Below are 23,450 nucleotides of genomic sequence, written 5' to 3' on the forward strand. Positions count from 1 at the left end.
TCAATTGCATACTAAGTTAGAAGGAACTAAGTTCTACATCTCCAGCTTTTCCATTACTTGCTTGTTCTTAATTATGTACAATTTAGATACACATCCAAAAAGAAAACACAAAGGAAATGTAAACCTATTACATTCTAGTTTTGCTCCAAGAATGACTCAGTTCCAATGTAAAATTAGAGCACTTAACAGCAAAAGGCATAAATAGAAGTTTTTTTAAAAAAAACAGTATAACCTACCATACTTTTTGTTTTTTTCTAACATGTGTTTTGTGTCACTGTTACTTAGAATAGGTACTCGAGTGAACGACCCTTCCAACGGAGGGCTTCGGGTTCTGCAGTGATATTTCTTCCTTGTGCCAGATCCTTAGTACAGCCCATGTGGACAGGCTCCCACGTGAACATTTCTTTACAGAAGCCACAGGAAGACCTTGAACGTCATGTTGCTCGCGCCCTGGCAAGGCCCCCGCCCTTCTTAGCTGGGGCGTTCGAGGGACCCCCAGAGAGGCAGATTTCCAGACCCGGAGAGGTGGTGCGCAAAGGTTCCTCTACGCGCTCCCCCTGCCGCGCCCCACATCGCTCTCCACCTAAGGGCTTTCCGGAACAAAGCCGGGCGGCCACACCACCTCCGGCCCACCCGGCCTGTCCCACCGACCCGGCCCCACCCTCACCCTCAGCTCCAGGGACCCCCAGCAGCCCGAGATCTTCACACCCCCGCGCTCCGCCTCGGCTTTTCGGTTGGTCCGGGAGAAAAGTAGTAGGAGCAGAGGCGCCGCCGTCCGTTAGCCTCAGTCCGGAACAGCGGCGCCGAGGCTCCAGCCCGGGGTCCCCTCGCCGCATTACAGACCAGAGAGGAGGACTGGAGAAGAAAAAACCGGGGCGCCGGTCACCAAGCCCCCGAAGACCTGCCTACAGATCCCCAAAGCCTCGCCCGCCCGCGTCTGCGACGCCATCCGCGGCCGGCGCGCAGCCCCCTAACCGCCGCCGTCCGCCCAGCGGTCACTCCCCCACCCCGGGCGCGGCCCGCGAGTCTCCGCCAACCTCCACAGGAGGGTGAGGGGGGCGCGAGGCTCCCCACGCGAAGTGGACGCCGCCGGCTCCCGATCCCGCGGCCCGCAGCAGCCCAGACCGCACACGGGGAGCCGCGGCGCCCAACACTCTGCCCACCACGCGCTCTGCTTCGGCTCGCCGCCGCCGACTGCAGCAGCTGCGGGAACCCCAGCGCCCGCATCCCCGAGGGAACCAGCCCCGACTCCCCGGTTCTGTTCTCCCTTTCTACCCCCACGCCGTCCCGGGACTCGCAGTCTCCGCCGCGCACGGGGCCGGTTCTGGGGGAGGGAATGTAAACAAATCGGGGTTTTATAGTTACCTCACACTCGAGTGCCGTGTGCATCTCCTCTCCGCTCGGTACCAAACCCCGGCTGCACCAAATCGTGTATTCACCAAAGCCGACTGCGCTAACTGCGTCGCAGAAACCGGCGCGTCAGACACCCTGCTACGCTTGCGGCGTACAAGGTCCACTCAGCTCCCTGCGCAGCCGCACCCCGTCCGCCTATGGTGCTACGCTATGGGCGTACACGCGCCACCTAGCTATTCACTTCGGATAACGCCAGTTGCGTAAAGGAGTCGCACTACTCACGGATTCCACATGGATCGTCCGAGCAATAGGAAATTCAAGTCTACGCAAACTGCGGAGTTCCGTGGCTCCGCGCTAGTTTTGTTCCAAGAAAGAACGCCGCGGGGGAGTTGGGGCGGCTTCTTAACGCATGCGTGGAGCGCCCTTTATCATTCGCCTTTTCTGCTGGCTTTAGAACGTGGGTTGCTGAGGCCTTGGGCAAGGCGGATGAGTAATGGAAGCTCTAAACCCAAACGCTTTAGCCAAAAAGCTTCAGAGTGATCAACTGGAATGTTCATCTGTATACGAGTTAAACATCTATGTTAAGTTAATCCCGCCCCCTTTGTTAAAGTGACCTTTTCAGTCTCAGGGCAACACCAAACTTTATTTAGTGCTAAGTGCGAGGTGTTTTGCCTAACTCCCCCTCCCACCCATTTAATTCTAAAGCACACTTACAAGGTCTTCCAAGCCTAAAAGAAAAAGTTGAGTCCTGAGAACATGTCACGCATTTAGAGAAATTCTCGAGGCTTTTGGCAACTTTCCAAGGTCTTCACTCCTCTACTCCTCAATTGATCGATTATTTCTTAACACTCTATGACAAAAAAATCCCGATCCAGCCAAGCAGTTCCATGGACTTATGCCTACACCGTGCTCATTCTTGCCCTTTGCTCACGCCATACATCCCATCTAAATTGTCTCCTCCCCTCTTAAGCAACCACCAACCCACCTTTTCTTAAAAGGTGACTCTGGACATCTTACTTTTGCTTCATTACTCTGCTTCCTGGCTCTTACTTAATCCACATGTTGAGGCGTATCTGCATTCCGCCTGGGGTGCCTGTGTTTCTATATCCAACCAGAATCTACTTAATAGACCGAGTTCTGGGGGTGCCTTACTGGTGTCTAGTAGAGAAAACCATGAACAGCAGTAATCGCAGGTTTGACTATGTGTCAAGTACTCCCCAAGTGCTTTACATATATATTAATTTAATCCCCATAACACGGTGAGGTAGGAAATTGAGGCACACAAGACTTTAACTTGCCTGGTATCACAGAGCAGGTAGAGAAAAGAGTTGGGATTTCCAAACCCATTCAGTATGGATGGCTAGGTAGTCCCGCTAACCTGCATATTATACCTTCATGAAAGAAGGTTATTTTTTGTTTTGTATTTCTACAAAAAACATCCAAAACAACGAAAATGGTGCTTAATACATGCCTACTGATTGCCATACGTAGTTCAGAACACTGAACTACTCATATGCCCTTTTCCTTGTTTGGAAAGCCAGAGCATGGACCTCACTCCTGCTTACAAAGGGAGAAGTCCTGAGGTGTGGAGGAAAGAGATTAAGCCTGAGTCCTAGTTTCAAGTCTCACCATTGCCACTAAATGTGAGACAATGGCTGTGGTCCTCAGATTCATTGATAAATTAAGGGGATTGTTTTAAATATATTCTAAGGTTCATCCTAGAACTAAAGTCCTTAGAGTTCATAAAATCATGATAGTACATCCTTTGTGTGCAAATCGTAAGAAGCTTCCAAATTAGCTTGATATTTTATGGCTCATAATTATTTTATTGAACACATTATTATCAACACCCTTAAAACATACATAACCTTTCTTTCAAATATCAATAAGATATAGCACTTGCAGTCCTTATATTTTAGGGCACCTACACTGCTTTTTTAGTTATGGATATACAAGGCTAATGTTCAGCTGGTACACACAAGTACGGCTGAACCAACTAATCAAATACTGAAATACTTCAATGCAAGTTGGTTAACAGCTGCAGCTCTGAGTAGTATCCCCCCATGCTTCTCACCCCTATGCCAGTCCTTCCTCTCAAGATTCCCCAGACCTCCACATTTTAGGAACTAGTGGGTTAATACCTGGCTAAGATAGAGCTCTTTGGACCCAGCTGTTATTAGTCACTCCCACTCTACTTGGTTGGTGCCTATTCTCTACTAATTGTTACACATTTTAAATGTCATCCCTATAGAAAACTACGTGGTAAGCAACTTGAAAATAGAGACTATGTCTCCTAACACTTTTTAAACTCACCCAAACATTTATATACCTTCAAGTGTATACACACGGATTTGGGCAGATTTTCAAGCAAAATCATCAGATAGAATAAATGATTAATCTGCATACTAGCATATTACTTTTCCTACTGAGAAAAGGAATCTCAGAAAATGACTTGCAGGCTTACACAAAATCACCTGCTGAGTCAAATAATGGCCACTACAGCAACAATATCACTATATGAATTTCATTTTATCTTTACCAGTTTTATATATAAGTAGTATGTTAGGGTAAAGACTTTCTAATATGTTAGAATCATAAAACTTTCTGAAAGTTTAAGACATTTTCTTTTTCCAGCCACCTCACTTGATTCATAAAGAAGTTCATCTCAACTATAAAAATAGTATAAATGATTTTCAGTACCTGGGGGAAAGAGAGGTACTGAATTATGTGTAAATGGTTTACCTTTCATTGTTTAGCTTATTCATGCTGCTTCAGCCACAGTATTAGTTCACATGTCTAAAATTTCAAATGTGACCAGTCTACCTTTGTGAGACATGGTATAGTAAATCCAAGAGTCTTTTTGCCCCTCAGAGGATTTGAAAAGAACCAACTATTAATACAAAAGAGGAAATAAGAAACATACTTCACACCCCAATCTTCAGCAGTGGCTGAAGGAAGTCCATGTAATAAACCTGGGTTTCCCTCTTACAGAGGAGAAAATAGTCATCATACACAACAAAGTTAAGAGTCTTTAATGAAATCTATAAAGAACATGACTAATTCTGCCGGGTATGGTGGCTCACGCCTATAATCCCAGCACTTCGGGAGGCCGAGGTGGGCGGATCACCTGAGGTCGGGAGTTTGAGACCAGCCTGACCCACACGGAGAAACCCCATCTCTACTAAAAATACAAAATTAGCCAGGCTTGGCGGTGCATGCCTATAATCCCAGCTACTTGGGAAGGCTGAGGCAGGAGAATCGCTTGAACCTGGGAGGTGGAGGTTGTAGTGAGCCGAGATCGCGCCATTGCACTCCAGCCTGGGCAACAAAAGCAAAACTGTCTCAAAAAAACAAAACAAACAAAAAAAGAACATGTCTAATTCTAAGAAATCAGGCCTTTCAAACTTACTTGTTCTTTCCGTGATTCAGGATTAGTAATAACCAATGATAAAGACCCCTTCTTTTTTTTTTTTTTTTTTTTTTTGAGACGGAGTCTCGCTCTGTCGCCCAGGCTGGAGTGCAGTGGCGCAATCTCGGCTCACTGCAAGCTCCGCCTCCCGGGTTCACACCATTCTCCTGCCTCAGCCTCTCCGAGTAGCTGGGACTACAGGCGCCCGCCACCACGCCCGGCTAATTTTTTGTATTTTTAGTAGAGACGGGGTTTCACCGTGGTCTCAATCTCCTGACCTCGTGATCCGCCCGCCTCGGCCTCCCAAAGTGCTGGGATTACAAGCGTGAGCCACCGCGCCCGGCCAAGACCCCTTCTTAAATTCATCTCCAGTTTAAACTATTACTTTTACATGGCCTAAAAGTTTAGACAAAGCTATGCCTAGAGAGGCAGTGAATCAAAAATAAAATTTTAAGCCTCCCAACTAACTGAATGGTCATCTCTTCTTTGCCAACGGCATTCCAAAGTCAACCTGAAACACTAGTACCGGGCATGATGGGAATGGATGTTTGAACATGCCTCATTATATTCTCCTCACTTTAAAATTGAGGCACAGGCCGGGCATGGTGGCTCATGCCTGTAATCCCAGCACTTAGGGAGGCCAAGGCGGGTGGATCACCTGAGGTCAGGAGTTCGAGACCAGCTGGCCAACATGGCAAAATCCCATCTCTACTAAAAATACAAAAATTAGCCAGGCATGGTGGCGGGCACCTGTAATCCCAGCTACTCAGGAGGCTAAGGCAGCGAGACTCACTTGAACCCAGGAGGCAGAGGTTGCAGTGAGTTGAGATTGTGCCATTGCACTCCAGCCTGGGTGACAGAAGAAGACTCTGTCTCAAAAAAAAAATTCAGGCACAGATGACCAGTATTAACATTAAAACAGACCTTAAGATTGACGAAAGAGACTTTTTGTAGCAATAACAACATGACAGATAGCAGGCTCTGAAAGAATTCAAAGTATTTTTCTTCAAAATATATTTCTTTGACATGTTTTGAAATGGCCTTGCAAAACTGTCTCTTGCGGGGAACATCTACATTCTGTAGAGCAGCAGTCCCCAACTTTTTTGGCACCAGAGACTGGTTTCCTGGAAGACAATTTTTCCACAGATGGGGGTGGGTGGGGATGGTTTTGGGATGAAACTGTTCCACCTCAGATTATCAGGCATTAGTTAGATTCTCATAAGGACTGCACAACCTAGATCCCTCACATACACAGTTCACAATACGGTTTGCGCTCCTATGAGAATCTAATGCCACCATTGATCTGACAGGAGGTGGAACTCAGGCAGTAATGCTCACTGCCTGACACCTCCTGCTGTGTGGCCCTGTTCCTAACAGGCCATGCACCAGAACCAGTCTAGTGGCTGGGGGACCCCTGCCGTAGAGAATCCCCTTCCCTTTCCAAGTCTCCCCTGATCCAGGAGAGAATTAACTAAGAGTCTGGCGTCTTTTAAAGTCTGATAAGAAACACTTACAACTTATTCTCTCTGAAGCCTGCTACCAGGAGGCTTCATAGGCATAATAAGAACCTTGGTCTCCATAACCCCTTATCCTTTTTTAAAAATTTTCTGTTTTCTTTTTTTTTTTTTTTAAGACGAGTCTCACTCTGTTGCCCAGGCTGGAGTGCAGTGGTGAGATCTCGGCTCACTGCAACCTCTGCCTCCCAGGCTCAGGCGATTCTCCTGCCTCAGCCTACCAAGTAGCTGGGATTACAGGCACCCACCACCACGCCCAGCTAGTTTTTATATTTTTGGGTAGAGACGGGTTTTCTCCATGTTGGCCGGGCTGTTTTCAAACTCCTGACCTCAAGTGATTCACCCGCCTTGGCCTCCCAAAGTGCTGGTATTACAAGTGTGAGCCACCACGCCTGGGCTAAATTTTATTTCTTTTCTGACTACTTATCCCCAAGTTCTACATAGCCCCTTATCTTAACCCAGACACTCCCTCCTATTGATTCCAGGTCTTCACATAAACTATTTCAACCAACTTCCAATCAGAAAATCTTCCAATCCACTTAAGACCTGGAACCAGCCCCTGCTTCCAGTTGTCCCACTTTTCTGGACTAAACCAATGTACATCGTACATGTATTAGGTCTTGTATCTCCCTAAAATGTATAAAACCAAGCTGTTGCTCAACTACCACCTTGGGCATACATTCTAAGGATTTCCTGGGGTTGTGTGACAGGCCATTGGTCACTCATGTTTGGCTCAGAAAAAATATCTTCAAATAAGTTACAGAATTTGACTCTTTTCATTGATGAAGTCATTAGTCAGGAGTACAAGGAAGACTAAATTATATTGCTATACCAATGTGGTGGGGTGTAGGGATATTAAGTACCAGAACAGGTGTTAAGATTTGGAAAAGGGGGCCATGCGCAGTGGCTCACACCTGTAATCCCAGCACTTTGGTAGGCCAAAGTGGGTGGATCACTTGAGGTCAGGAGTTCAAGACCAGCCTGGCCAACATGATGAAAACCCATCTCTACTAAAAATATAAAAATTAGCTGGATGTGGTGGCACGTGCCTGTAATCCCAGCTACTTGCTGAAGCAGAAGAATCGCTTGATCCTGGGAGGTGGAGGTTGCAGTGAGATCACGCCCCTGCTTTCCAGCCTGGGTGACATGGCAAGACTCTGTCTCAAAAAAAAAAAAAAAGAGATTTGAGAAAGGAAGATGTCAGCAATATGTAGATAAAATTCCGAACTAAGGCCTCAAAATTAATAGCTACTACTCATTTTTAGAGACTATTTCAGCCTGGGGATTGAAGCTCCAGCTCTAAAACTGATGCCAGAGAAATTTAAAGGATACAAATTATTTCCATTATTCGAGACCTGTGGCACTGTGTAACATGTAACATGGCAAACACTGTCAGAATGAAGTTGGACCCATGTGGTAGTCTTTTTCTGATCCCTGAGAAATTATGGCTGTACCATCTCATTTTTTGCAAACTCTAAAGACTAAGATAGGATAAATGGGCCCTGAGAAGTCCATGGGAGTTCTCACTAGAGGAGCACAGCTGCCCTTATACTCCTGTCTAAATTAAAAAAAAAAAATTTTTTTTTGAGACAGGGTCTCATTCTGTCTCCCAGGCTGGACTGCAGTGGTGCAATCACAGCTCACTGCAGACTCAACCTCCCAGGCTCAAGCAAAATCCTCCCACCTTCCACCTCCCTCGCCTTCCCCACCTACAGTAGCTGGGATTTTTTTTTAAAAAAAAACTCCTTTCTAAAGAGCAAAAATTGCTTATTTGGAAAGACCATCCTCTTCCATAGACCCCACCATTTTGAGATGGGCACACAAAGGCAGGGAGAAATAAACCATTACAACTCTGGTGAGGGACAAACTTGTCTGATGCCTCTGAGATCATTCTGAATTGGTAGGCTTATGCAATAAAACTGAGTTTCAGGCTATCTGCAGAGACAAAAATAGATTGGAGAAATGAAACAATTGACACAAAAATTTAAGCAACTTCTCACCCAGGGGAGGAAAATTAACTTTTTTATGATTTGCCTACATGATCCTAACCTTAGAATAACCAGAACCCTTAGTTTAAGGGTTTGTATTACCATGGCAATACAAACAAAAGGTGTTTAGCATTGGGCATCTCTCCTGGAAGACAGACAATAACAGAGAAGCTTAAAGCCTCTGATTGACCATGGCAAGTCCTTTCAAAAATAGAGATGAGACCAGGCTCAAGAGAAAGACCTACTCAGAAGAATGAACAAAAGCAAAAAACTCAGAGCCAGAGCCAGACTAACACGTTGACCACACATTTGCCCACATCATAGTGCCATGAAGACTTCTCACCCTAAACCAATTTTTTTTTTTTTTTTTGAGATGGAGTCCATCTCTGTCGCCCAGGCTGGAGTGCAGTGGTGCGATCTCGGCTCACTCCAAGCTCCGCCTCCCGGGTTCACGCCATTTTCCTGCCTCAGCCTCCAGAGTAGCTGGGACTACAGGTGCCCGCCACCACGCCGGGCTAATTTTTTGTATTTTTAGTGTACTTGCCAATTCCTACAATTCCACAGTTAGCATTTCATCCCTGGGCCTTGAAACCAAAAGAACTTTGAGGGAAATTGCTACAGTTGTATTACCTATTTAAACCTCTGTAGAATATATTTTCTTTAGGTCTTTTCTAAAGAGGAAGTTCTAAGAAAAGAGAAAACACGGTTGTCTAGATTCTCGAGGGTAGTGTGGTGCAAAGGGAAAGAAGAAAAACTGTAGACAAATTGCTAACTTCTCAATCTTGCTTCCAGGCAAGCTCATTCCCTCACAGAATAGTAAGATGAAGAAAAACAGGTGTGGTAGGTAGCCATTTTAGGTCGTTTGCAACTCTACTGGCACAGCAGAAATTGACTTTTCAAAACATAACTCCTAGTCCAAAGGAATTAGAAAAAAGTGGCATAAATATCCACATGAATATGGCAAACTTCAAAAGTATTTGTGGGTGATTACACTTCAATTTAAGGAAAATTGTCAACATGGAAATGAATTAACAATAAGTTACCATGTAAATTTTTTTTAAAAGGCTCATTTGTTAAACTGGTTGAAATTAACATATCCATTTTAAAATTCATTTTAAAATGTCATCACATGAGATCAAATTTTGCCTAAGGCTTTAATTAATAAGGAGACCCATTTCACACCTGACATTTATGAAAATAATCAAGTACATCTTCTAAAATCAAGACACACGTGTTCTGTCTTAGCAAATACTGCTTACCTTTATTTCTTAAAAAATATTTGATGGCAACAATGCAGCAAAATTCTAAATATTAGGGAAGGCAAGAAATGAATTGTCACAACAAGAATAGCTTGTAGGGATTTCTGAATTTTTCTTGTACTATTTGTAGGTAAAGCTTGGATTGTATTTTGTATTTCATACAATCAGCCACTTTCACATTCTTCATAGAATCCCGTCTCTTCTTTCCAGCACACATCTTTTTGTTGTTGTTGTCATTCTTTTTTTGTTTTGTTTTTTCAAGCACACGTCTTTAGAGAAGATTTGGAAACTTCCTAATGTTTCATGAGAAATGCTTCTGGCAGTGCCCGGTGGTTAGCGACCCATCATGCTTGGCTTTTTCTTTCTCATAGATGATCTCACCTACAGCCTCCAATGATTTCATCACACCCAAGTTTCATTTTAATTACAATGACAGTTGCTTTCTCTAAGCATTTATGTTTTACAGTCTTCCTTCCCACCCTAACCACATGAAGCTCTATTATTTAAAATGTGCCAGGCACCATTTAAATGTTCAAAATGGAACTCACTTAATTCTACAGTAACCCTCTGATGCCCATTTCACAAATGAAGAAAACTGAGATGGTTACATAAAATATGGCAGAGCCAGGATTGCAGGCTGGCTCTAGAGTCTCTGTGCTTAACTCTTACATTATCCACCTATTTTTATTTTTATTTTTTTGAGATAGGGTCTAGCTCTGTTGCCCAGGCTGGAGTATACAGTGTCACTATCTCTTGGCTCACTGCAGCCTCGACCTCCCAAACTCAAGTGATCCTCCCACCTCAGCCTCCTGAGTAGCTGGGACCACAGGCATGCACCACCATGCCTGGCTAATTTTTGAATTTTTTGTAGAGACAGAGTTTCATCATGTTGCCCAGACTGGCCTTGAGCTCCTGGGCTCAAGCAATTGGCTGACCTCCATCTCCCAAAGTGTTGGAATTACAGGTGTGAGCCACCATGTCTGGCTGTTTCTTTTTTAAATTCCCAACATTTTCAGAGGAAGTGATATAGATATTCTTGCAAAAATAGTGACCTGTGCACAGTCTTGATATAAGAAGCCAGATAAGGGCCGGGTTCAGTGGCTCACCTATAATTCCAGCATAGGCGGAGGCCAAGATTGGAGGATCGCTTGAGCCCGGGAGTTCAAGACCAGTCTGGACAACATAGTGAGACCTCTTCTCTACAAAAAAATTGTTTTAAAAATTAGATGGGCTTGGTGTCACACACCTGTGGTCCCAGCTACTCGGAAGGGTGAAGCAAGAGGATCACTGGAGCCCAGGAGGTGGAGGCCGCAGTGAACCATGATTGTGTCACTGCATTCCAGCCTGGGTGACAGAGTGGGACCTTGCCTCAGTAAATTAATTCATTAATTAAATGAAATCCATTTGGAGGATTAAAGGTACATTTACTTTTCAGTCCTTAGATTTATATGACTCTACATCCTCTAGAAGTCTACCTTGGAAAAAGAGACACATAAATATTAAGGGATATATCTTTAAGCAAAAGTTTGTGCTTCTCAGTTAATAGGGTTGCTTTAAAAAATGAAAAGTTTGTGTTTTTATTGTGTGCAAGCCACTCTGTTAAGTAGCTGATACAAGGGTGAACAAATGAGAGGCTGACCCTTAAGTTGCTTGTAGTCTCCTGGTGGTGGTGGGGGTGGATGGTAATTAAAGAGATAATTACAGTATCATGTGGCAAGTGCTATGTTAGATATAGGTATAGCTTGCAATGGCAGCAAAGGCCAAAATTTGGGGATACACTCAGGCTTCCCAAAGGAAGTCACATCCGAAGTCTGACTTAAGGATGAGTAGCAGAGTCAGATAAAAGGTTGGGGAAAGAGCAAACAAGCAGATGAATGAGATGAGTGAATGCCTGGTTTTCAGTTTGGGGAAGTGAAACACACAATCCTGTTGTGTGTTTTCGGCATGGGGAGTTGGGAGAGATGAGACAGGACTGGTAAGGAAGGCCTTTGTGTATCACATTAAGGAGCCTGAATGAGTCTGAATGCTACCCTGAGGGCAACAAGGGCCACTGAAGAATTTTCAGTAGGCAAGTGACGTGATCATAGGCAAGAAGGGAAATCATATTATCATATGACTAGGGTGGTAGGCAGAATAATGCCTCCCCCATAAAGACATCCACGTGCTAATCCCTGGATCCTATGAACATGTAGATTACATGGCAAAGGGTACAAAGGCTGGAGATGGAATTAAAGTTGCTAACCAACTGACCGCGAAATGAACAAATTAGTTTCAATTAGTCAAATGGGCCCAATTTAATCATAAGAGACTCTAAAAATGGAAGAGGGAAGAAGAGGAGAGTCAGAGGAAGATAGGATTAAGGAAGAGAAATGACGCTCAGAGAGATACAATGTTGCTGAATAAAGGGAGCCACAAGCTAAGGCAGCGGTCCCCCAACCTTTTTGGCGCCAGGGACTGGTCTCGTAGAAGATGCTTTTTCCACAGATGGCAGGGGGATGGTTTCAGGATGAAACTGCTCCACCGGAGATGATCAGGCATTAGATTCTCATAAGCAGTGTGCAACCTAGATCCCTCACAGGCACTGTTCACCATAGGGCTCGTGCTCCCATGAGAATTTAATGCTGCTGCTTATCTGATAGGAGGCAAAATTCAGGCGGTAATGCTTGCTCACCCTCCACTCACCTCCTGCTGTGCAGCAGTGTTCCTAAAAGGCCCTACCGGCCTTACCGTGTCTGTAGGGGGTTGGTGGTGGGGAGGTGGATGGGGGGTGAGGACCCTTGAACTAAGGAATGTGGGTAGCCTCTAAAGCTAGAAAAACAGGAAATGGATTCTTCCTTAGAGGCTCCGGAAGAAACGTGGCCCTGCTGACACCCTGATTTTGGCTCAGTGAAATTCGTTTCAGACCTAAAGAGCTGCATGATAACAAATTTGTATTGTTTGAAGCCACCAAATATGTGGTAATGTGTTACAGCAACAATAGGAAACTAAAACAATTAGGAAACTGTGATAGGGATAACCCATGTGAGAAGTGACAGTGGTTAAAGAGAAATTGTTGAATTGGAGAAGTTTCAAGAAGATAGAATTGCTGGGCACATCAGGGTACGCTTAAGTAAATAAAAAATAATAAATAAAAAGAATTGTTGAGTGTGCTGGCTCACGCCTGTAATCCCAACACTTTGGGAGGCTGAGGTGGGCGGATTGCTTGAGCCCAGGAGTTCAAGACCAGCCTGAGCAACACGGCGAAATCCCATCTCTACAAAAAATTCAAAAATTAGCCAGGCATGGTGGTGCACGCTTGTAGTCCCAGCTACTCAGGAGCTGAGGTGGGAAGACCGCTTGAGCCTGGGAGGTCAAGGCTGCAGTGAGCTGTGATCGCGCCACTGCACTCCAGCCTTTCTTTTGAGACAGAGTGAGACCCTGTCTCAAAAACAAAGAAAAAAAGATAGAATCAAATCTGAACACCAGCTCTTCTAACTTATTACCTGTGGCTTTAACGTGATCATTAAGATTCATTTTCAATACCTGTAGAATGATCAATACTTTACAGGATATTGTTTATTTTAATTTTTATTTTTTTGATCAAGGTAATACATTAACATTAGCTTTGGAATTCAAATAGAAATACATGCTACAACATGAATTAACCTTAAAAACACTATGCTAAGTGAAATAAGCCAGACACAAAAACACAGACATTATATGATTTCACTTCTATGAGGTATTTAGAATAGGAAAATTTATAGAGACAAGAAAGTAGAATAGAGGTTACTAGAGGGTTGGGTGGAAAGAAATAGGGAATGGGAAGTTAATGTTTAATTGGTAGCATTTCTGTTTGGAAAAATGAAAGTAAAAAATCAAGCACTGCAATAAATACAAATTAAACAAATATATTCTCTAATGTCTATAATGCTCAAGGAATTGAGCCATATTACAGTACGTAAATGATTTTATAAACCTAGAATTTTTCAATGTAATTTTGAGAATAAGTTTCCAGAATTAGTTTGTAATACTCTCCCTATATTTTAAATAGGAATTTCAAATACAAGCAGTAGCTTTGTAGCTGGAAGTTTTGAGATTACCAAAATGTATAGGCAATGACATTAGCCAGTATGATGCTGTTATACCTCTGCCCAGCACTCATTTTTTTTTTTTAAATAGTTAGATGGCTGGGCGTGGTGGCTCATGCCTGTAATCCCAGCACTTTGAGAGGCCGAGGCAGGCGGATCACCTGAGGTGGAAAGTTCGAGATCAGTCTCACCAACATGGAGAAACCATGTCTCTACTAAAAATACAAAATTAGCCGAGCGTGGTGGCACATGCCTGTAATCCTAGCTACTAGGGAGGCTGAGGCAGGAGAATCGCTTGAACCTGGGAGGCGGAGGTTGCAGTGAGCCAAGATCACGCCATTGCACTCCAGCCTGGGCAAAAAGAGTGAAACTCTGCCTTTAAATAAATAAATAAATAAATAAAGTAGTTAGATTGGTCATGGGTGAGGCAACTGGGCAAAACTTGAACATAATGCAAATGTGATTTTCTTTTGTTTTCCTTTTTTTTTTTTTTTTGAGAGACAGGATGTCTCTCTGTTACCCAGGCTGGAGTGCAGTGGTGTGATAAAGCTCAGTGCAGCCATGACCTCCTGGGGTCAAGTGATCCTTCCACCTCAGCCTCCTGAATAGCTGGGACTACAGGTGAGTGCCACCACACGCAGCTATTTTTTAAATTTTTTAGTTGAGGGGCCAGTGGCTCATGCCTGTAATCCTAACACTTTGGGAGGCCGAAGCGGGCGGATCACAAGGTCAGGAGTTCAAGACCAGCCTGACCAACATGGTGAAACCCCGTCTCTACTAAAAATACAAAAATAAGCCAGGCGTGGTGGGTCGTGCCTGTAGTCCCAGCTACTCAGGAGGCTGAGGCAGGAGAATCGCTTGAACCCAGGAGGCAGAGGTTGCAGTGAGCCGAGATCGTGCCACTGCACTCCAGCCTGGGCAACAGAGCGAGACTCCGTCTCAAAAAAAAATTTTAGTTGAGACAAGGTCTTGCTATGTTGTTCAGGCTGGTACTGAACTCCTGAGCTCAAGCAATCCTCCCGCTTCGGCCTCCCAAAGTGCTGGGATCACAGGCATGAGTCACCAAACCCAGATTTTCAAATTAATTGGCTCCATTCCAAAACAAATCCATCCTCTTTGAAGGAAATTAAAAAAAAAATGACTAATTTACATTTAACCTAATTAAATGTTCAACTCTGTTTAGAACTGAAGCTGTAATACTCCTATTTATATCTCCTTTTATTTGTTTTGATACTTTGTCGCACTCCACATTCATGTTGAAAGCAAAACACATCTTTTAAATACTTACTGCATATGTGCAATATCTAAGCTAGTACTCAACAATGTGTGGTGTTAACAATGTTAACTAACAAGTTTCGTGGCTGATAATCAGCCAATTCTAGATTAACCAGGTAATGGGGATGATGTTGGTAGAAAGGAGGAAACAGCAAATACGAAACGACTGTAACAATGAAGTTCTGACAACCTCTTATTTAGCAGAGATACATCAACTTATTTGTGGGCTACCCGTGGTTGAACGATGGTAGAATTTTACCAGTTTGGGGCTAAGATTATTGGGCAGTAGAGGACAGGTAAGAAGGAGACTGAGAAATTCAGGTTCAAGGTTCCAGTTTCTCCTCCTTTCTCATCTCCCTCATCCAACCCCAAACTACTGCAGCTTGGCACTTCTTTCAAGCCATCAGTAATCAGCTATAGTTATTCTGCAAAATGGTTTATCCATTCAATTACTAGTAGACGTGACAGTATGACTGGAGATCATTTGACTGATTTAAATATATAAACAAATTATTTAATGAGTATATTTACGAAGCAGAGACAGAGATTCTATGGTTTCACAGTATTGACTCAACCTACACAATAGAAATGAAATAGGATGAACACTGTGAAAGAAGGGCATACATCCCTTAGCATTTCCTAAGTCAACATCCTTGTATGCACTCTGCCTTCTCTCTCCTCCTTTTCTCTGCCAAGAAGACTTTTCTACACTAACTTGACCCATTTGTTCCACTCACCTATGGCAGTTGGGCTTCCATTCCTACTAGGTCATCCAAATTGCCATCCAATGGCCTTAGTTACTAAATCCAATTGTCACTTTCAACTGGTATTCTATTTACTTTCTCTGTTACTCTGAGGCAGTGACTTCCTCCAAATCCTCAAGGAATTTGATAAATTTGGTGGTATGGTGAGATGACAGCCCCAGGACAGACACCTTGAACAGTAGGCAAAGAATAGTGCTTTTTTCCCATGCTGATTGTCCCACCAAGTAAGGTACCTACCTAGTTGTCCCACCTTCAGTCTTGTTCCCTTTAAATAAGAATCTGCCACTCCCCTCTACTTTAATAGCAGACAGGACTCTTGGTTTTTCATTAACTTCTCTAGTGGCTCATTTCCTAGCTTCTTCAAGGGCTTTTGTTCTCTGACCTTCCATACACACAGGCAATCTCCTTCTGGGTCCTCTTAGATATTATTCTACTCTAGTGTGTGTAAAGGAGTGTTTTAAGCACCACTTGCATCGGTTCCTAGGGGCTCTTATTAAAAACGCAATTTCTAGCCCTCTCCCAACAGCTACTGAACCAGTAACTTGGGGATGAAGACCAAAAATCTGCATTTTAAATCAGCTCCTAGGTACTTTTTGTTTTTAATTCAGGTATGAGAAATACTGTTTAATCTACTCATCCTGGGTAATTTTATCCAATCCCAGGGCTTCAGTTACTGTCTGTATACTGGTGACATGGACTTCTCTGTTTCACATGCAAAAATTATGCTCGGATAATTTAAAATGTCCCAAGCAGAACACATTGTTTCTCAATCCTGCCATTCTTCCTCTTGTTTCCCCCAATCCTTAAAATGGTTCTGCTGTGTTCCTCAGGGGTTTGAGGGAGAAAGCAGAAGTGAGGGGGTATTCCTGTCTTCTCAACACACTTCCAATCCTTACAGATTCTCTTATAATTACAATTCTCTTAGGCCGGGCGCGGTGGCTCACGCTTGTAATCCCAGCACTTTGGGAGGCCGAGGCGGGCGGATCACGAGGTCAGGAGATCGAGACCACGGTGAAACCCCGTCTCTACTAAAAAATACAAAAAAAATTAGCCGGGCGCGGTGGCGGGCGCCTGTAGTCCCAGCTACTCGGAGAGGCTGAGGCAGGAGAATGGCATGAACCCGGGAGGCGGAGCTTGCAGTGAGCCGAGATCGCGCCACTGCACTCCAGCCTGGGCGACAGAGCGAGACTCCGTCTCAAAAAAAAAAAAAAAAAATTACAATTCTCTTACAATTCTGTTACAGATTCCTTACAATTCTTACAGATTCCTTGTGTCCAGATTCTACTTCTCACCAAACCCAAGTTACTCTGCTGGTTAAGGTTATTATCATCTATGGCCTACCTAGTTGGCTTCTGATCAAGTCCACCTATAATCCATTCTCCACCGTGAAAGTTAGAGTCATCACTAATTTGATCAGGTCCTCCCATGCATAGACCTTTCACAGCTTCCCATAACCCTCGGGTTAAACAATTTTGCTGACAAACAATATCTGCCCTAATCTGCTCCCATATTATCTCTGCAGATTAATTGGCTCATGACTTCACACTAGAACTATACTATCAGGCCAGGCACAGTGGCTCACGCTTGTAATCCCAGCACTTTGGGAGGCCAAGGCGGGTGGACCATCTGAGGTCAGGAGTTCAAAACCAGCCTGGTCAACATGGTGAAAACCCGTCTCTACTAAAAATATAAACATTAGCCAGGTGTGGTGGCGCACATCTGTAATCTCAGCTACTTGGAAGGCTGAGACAGGAGAATCACTTGAACCTGGAAGGCGGAGGTTTCAGTAAGCAGAGATTGCACCACTGCACTCCAGCCTGGGCAAGACTCCCAGAGCGAGACTCCAACTCAAAAAAAAAAAAAGAACCGTACTATCTAATGTGGTAGACACTAGTCACATGTAGCTATTGAGCACATGAAATCTGGCTAGTCTAAATTGACATGTGATATAAGTATAAAACATACGTTGGATTTCTAAAACTTAGTACAAAGAATATAAAAAGTCCCATTAATAATTTTTCATATTGATTACATGCTAAGATTTTAAGTACATTGGGCTAAATAAGAATATTATTAAAATTTCTGTTGACTCATTTTACTTTCTTAGTGTGACTACTAAAAATTTTTAAATTGCATGTGGTTCACATTACACTGTTATTGAACAATGCAACTCTAAAACTCTACAATCCAGCCATACTGAAAGACTTGTTACTTCCTCAGCTGTCATGCTTTTCCTTGCCTAAAGTGCCTCATCTCCTCGGCACCCCTTCCCCTTGCACCCTCTGATTACCTCCTATTTGTCCTTCAGGATTCAGTTTATACCTCACTGTGAACTTGCCTGTCCCTCTCTGGGTTAGGTGTCCTCCTATACACTTACACATGTATCTTCCACCATAGCACAAGGTTTGCACTGTGCTACATGTATGGCTCACTTATTTCCCCCTCCCTGCACCAGGATGTCTCCTATACTCACCGATTCCTTGAGAGCAGGGACTGTTCCTTGTTCAATGTACTATCTTCAGCATCTGGCACATTGCTTGGTGCAAAGTAGGTACTGAGCGAATACTACTAGAACGGCTGCTGCAAATGGCTTCCCTGGACCCAACACATGAAACATTGCTGATGATAATGTGTGTGGGAGGAGTTATAAATTAATATTTTCTCTTTATCCTTAACCTGTCCACACCCTATCAAGCAACACCCCAACTCTCTCTCACTTCTTTTGCCCCCAGTTAAATTTTAAAACTTCATCAGTTAATTTGAGGAAATGATCAGAGAACAAAATGAACACAACTTTTGTGTTCTAAATATTTTAAAATTGCTTTACTGCTAGAAGACATTCACTGTGAGAAAAATTACCTATTCATTGGAAAACATTTTTATAGCATTTCTCAAGATCAAGTCTTTGCAGGAATTTAAATGAGACCTAAAATCAAATCATTTTCTCTATAATCCTGCACTGTTGGCATTCATAGAGAAGCTTTAAGTACATCAAATATTCTGGCATACTCACATTATAATTAACATTTACATTACTCCCTGTTTAGAAAAAAACTAGTGTATGCCAAATATTAAAGCCGTAAGAAGAAACAGTAACTATTTTCTTTTTTCTTTGGCTCAACCTCATCAGATATAAATTTCTAGTGGTGTCCTCAGTTCATCCAATTTGATCACTCTGGGGTTTTTAAGGTTTTTTTTTTTTCTTTTAATGCTTCAGGGCTTTTCATGGCATAGGCAGGGCTTTCATCTACCTGTGTTTTATGAGATTAAAATGTCTTAAGGACTTATAAAGACAAATATTAAGCCTCGCCCTGATTTAAGGTGCTACTTAACTGCCTTTGTGCTTCCACTTCTTCAACACTTATTTACTTCTCAACATACTGTTATGCCTGTGTTTACCACTCTGGTGAAATTGCTCTCCCAAGAGTCATCATTGAATGAGGGTATGTGAGAGTCACAGGAGCCGATTGAAATAGCTCCCAAAAGCCAAATCTGAGAAATTTGAGCAACAAAATAGTTTTGGATTATAATCCAAACTATAAAACAAATATCCATGACTCTACACTGATATAAATAAATTAATTAATAATGGCAGAGAACAAATATCTCCTGCAGAAGAATTCCAAATAATTTATGTGGATTTTCCATCTTTAAGGATTAAGAGCAGTCGGGCACTGTGGCTTATGCCTGTAATCCCAGTGCTTTGGGAGGCTGAGGTAGGTGGTCAGGAGTTCAAATCAGCTTGGGCAACATGGCGAAACCCGTCTGTATTAAAAACGCAAAAATTAGCCGGGTGTGGTGGCACTTGCCTGTAATCCCAGCTACTCGGGAGGCTGAGAATTGCTGGAACCCAGGAGGTGAAGGTTGCAGTGAGCAGAGATTGTGCCACTGCACTCCAGCCTGGGTGACAAAGCAAAACTCCATCTCAAAAAAATAAAATAAAATAAGAAAAGAATTCAGAGCATAACTTCCCACTCATTCAATGTGGGCTATCCATAGTGACTTCCTTTGAAAAAGTACAGTCTGGAAATGGGGGAAAAGAGTAACTTGAAAGTGGAAAAACCTGACAAATGCTAACTCAGCCAAAAGATCAAGGTCAACATCAACAGTGATAAATCATGTTGCTAGGAGATAGCTCTGACACAATGTGATGAAAATGGCACTTTACCCCTGCGGTCTTCCTCCTCAAAACCCTTAACCCCAGTCTGATCGTGAGAAAAACATCAGGGACATTCTACAAAATACCTGACCAGGATCTCCTTAAACTGTCAAGGTCAGTCAGATGCAGTGGCTCACGCTTATAATCCCAACACTTTGAGAGGCCAAGGTGGGAGGATCACTTGAGGCCAGAAGTTCACCACCAGCCTGGGCAACATAGCAAGACTTATCTTTACAAATCTAAAAATTGGCCAAGCATGGTGGTGTGTGCCCGTAGTCCCAGCTACATAGGAGGCAGAGGCAGGAGGATCACTTGAGCCCAGGAGTTAGAGGTCATAGTGAGCTACGATGGTTCCACTGCACTTCAGCCGGGGCACCAGCATGACCCTGTCTCAAAAACAAAAACAAAAACAAAAAACTTCCAAGGTCATCAAAAAACAAGAAAAATTTGAGGAACGGTCACAAGCAAGAGGAGCCTAGGGACTCATAATGACTAAATGTAATGTGGTAACTTAGATATGATTCTAGGACGGAAAAATGACCTTTGGTAAAAACTAATAAAATCTGAATAAACTACAGTCTTTAGTTAATAAACGTATATCAATATTGGTTCATAATTGTAACAAATACACTAACAGAAAATGGTAATAATAAGACAAACTGGACGGGGGGTATATAGAAACTCTCTGTACTGTCTTTGCAATGTTTCTGTAAATTTAAAACCGTTTTAGGCTGGATACGGTGGCTCATGCCTGTAATCCCAGCACTTTGGGAGGCTGAGGTGGGTGGATCACTTGAGGCCAGGAGTTCGAGACCAGCCTGGCCAACATGGTGAAACCCCGTCTCTACTAAAAAAAAAATACAAAAATTAGCCGAGTGTGGTGGCAGGCGCCTGTAGTCTCAGCTACTCGGGAGGCTAAGGCGGGAGAATTGCTTGAACCTGGGAGATGGAGGCTGCAGTGACCTAGATTGATTGCATCATTGCACTCCAGCCTGGGCGACAGAGTCAGACTGTCTCAAAACAAAAACAAACAAATAAAAAAAAGTTTAAAAAAGTAGCTTATTTATTTTTTAAAGTTATTTTTGAGGCTGGGCACAACAGCTCATACCTGTAATCCTAGCTTTGGGAGGCGAGGCAGGAGGATTGCTTGAGTCCAGGAGTTTGAGATCAGCCTGGACAACATAGCAAGGTCCCGTCTCTATTTATTTATAAAAAATTAGAAGATAAAATAAATAAATAAAATTATTATTGACCTCTTACTTGGCAAATTTTACTGACTTTTCACAGTCTTCATCCTGTACTGTACTGAGAACAATCTGCTTGTGGGAGCTCTCTTCTTTAGCATCTTTGATAATATCTTCTCTAGGATCTCTTCCTTCCTAATACCTTTTCTAGTCTCCATACTGGATTGTTCTTCTTCCCATCTCTTAAGTGGTATTTCCTAAGTTCCTAACTTTGACTAACTTGTCTTATCACTTCATAATCTCACATGGGGAAAGAAAGCTCATCAACTCCAACAGCTTCAACTATGGCCTTTATGTTGTGCTTTCCGAGATTCTAAGCCCAATCTTTTTTAAAGGTCAAATCATAGTTCCAACTACCTGGTGGACATTTCTACCTATGCAGACCTTCAGGGATGTTAAACTCAACATGTCCAAAGAAGAAACCCTTATTTAAAACTCGAATCCTCTGGCTCCTGTTGTGCCTCAATTATGGTTAAGAATGAGCATTATAACTTCTCTATTCATCCAACAGGAACCGTACGTATACCCATTACTGTTTTCTTGACCACCATTATTCTCTGATCTCATACAAATATTGTTTGACTATATTTCTACCTGCTCCCTTTACTGTCACTGCATTCGTTTTCTTGCATAATTACTAATCCATCATTCAAAACAGCCTTGACTGACTGTAGAACCTGGAAGTGAGCCCCAATAAAGCTGAGTGAACCCCTACAGTCCTGTATGAGATAAATATATGAGGTATTTTGTGTTCCCTGGGAAAGAACCAAAATACCTCTCGTGTGGGGCAAAGACCACCATTGTTTCTGGTAGGCAGACCAGAGACTCAAGTTGATCCCCCAACTAACTGCCTCTGTCCACTTTCTATGCGCAGCTTACGGAGAAAGCTTTCCCCTAAAATTTGGCAGCCCAGAGCATTGCAGTGTGAGGCCTCTGTCCCTGAGAGCTGATAATCTTTTCTCAACATTTTCCAAGAGGTTACAGCTTGCTGACTGCTACATGCCACTGGAACAATTCTCATTCACCTTAACTGTGGCAGACCATTGCTGACTCATCAAGCCATTAGCAACTCCCTCCCCTTTTTCTTTGTTAATAATATCCTGCTTTTACTGAGACTACAGGGAATTATGTACATAGGGGAGGCCAAAACCAAGCCCCAAATGGTAAATATTTTATTAGTCTAAACCAAATGGTTCTCAAATTTCTGGTTTCAGGGCCCTTTTATACTCTTCAAAAAAATTTTTTTTTAATTTTTTATGGAGATGGGGTTTTGCCATGTTGCCTAGGTTGGTCTTGAACTCCTGGGCTCAAACGATCCTCCCACCTTGGCCTCCCAAAGTGCTGGGATTATTTAAAACTTTTTTTTTTTTCTTGAGACGGAGTCTTGCTCTGTCGCCCAGGCTGGAGTGCAGTGGCGCGATCTAGGCTCACTGCAAGCTCTGCCTCCCAGGTTCAAGCCATTCTCCTGCCTCAGCCTCCTGAGTAGCTGGGACTACAGGCAGCCGCCACCACGCCCAACTAATTTTTTTGTATTTTTAGTAGAGATGGTCTTGATCTCCTGACCTCGAGATCCACCCACCTCAGCCTCCCAAAGTGCTGGGATTATAGGCGTGAGCCACCGGGCCTGGCCGATTATTTAAAACTACTGAGGACTACAAAGTGCATTTGTTTATGTGAGTCACATCTATCAATAATTACCATTTTAGAAACTAAAAATAAAAAAATTTTTAAATACTATTTCATGTAAAAATAAACCCATTACATATGATATAACAATATTTTACAGAAAAATAACTATAGTTTTCAAAGTCATAAAAAAAATGTCAAGAAGACTGGCCTAATAGAAGACATGGATTCTCATATCTGCTTCTGCATTAGTCTGTTGTCTTGGCTGAAATGTATATTGAGTCTCATACAAATATGTTGTTGAAAGAGGAAGAAATATTTTAATAGCTATCTCAGATAAGTTTGAATATTCTTCTTTAATACTACATTAAAACTCAAAAAAGTGGTAGTTTGTTGAAGGTTAATTACAAAGTGAAATCAGAAAACCTATAAGTGAAATTTTGTACTCTGTTCCCCTTAGATCTTTTGGCCTAGTATGCATTTTGAATGGATCTTTTAACCCACCTGTGATTTTGTATCATGCATTGATCATACTGGTTCACTGAGTTATGCAGATCTTTCAAATACATTTCATCATACCATGTAAAAAAATCACTTTTGTTAATATCAACACCAATCTCAGACAAATCCTTTTATTATCTGCCTTTTGTTTTCCTTGAAATGGCAGGCTCACTTTTTTCATTTTCAAGAAAATGTCTGCAAAATATCCAAGTCTAGATAACCATACTTTCTTTGTCAGTCTTTCAAGTAAAAAAAAAAAAAAAAAAAAAAAGTGGGGGGGTTCCACAAAAA

At 42.8% G+C, this 23,450-nt stretch overlaps 1 protein-coding gene across 8 annotated transcripts in view; it reads right to left on the minus strand.

The window, feature by feature from the left end:
* The window catches only part of SLC39A10 (solute carrier family 39 member 10), a 133,366-nt gene that overhangs the window by 79,944 nt on the left and 29,972 nt on the right, over positions 1–23,450 (minus strand). Inside the window, exons 1-2 of one of the 8 annotated variants that reach the window (XM_058440032.1) lie at positions 668–809; positions 237–450 (exon numbers count right to left, since the gene is read on the minus strand). The exons of 1 other annotated variant lie outside the window; for it this stretch is intronic. In XM_058440032.1, coding sequence (XP_058296015.1) covers positions 237–261 — 25 coding nt within the window. In that variant the 5' untranslated portion in view covers positions 262–450; positions 668–809. 6 more of the 8 variants (XM_058440035.1, XM_032755102.2, XM_032755100.2 and 3 more) reach the window with 6 other exon arrangements.

This window comes from Hylobates moloch, unplaced genomic scaffold (assembly GCF_009828535.3).
Source record: "Hylobates moloch isolate HMO894 unplaced genomic scaffold, HMol_V3 SCAFFOLD_1, whole genome shotgun sequence".
In the NCBI taxonomy this organism is placed as follows: Eukaryota; Metazoa; Chordata; class Mammalia; order Primates; family Hylobatidae; genus Hylobates; species Hylobates moloch.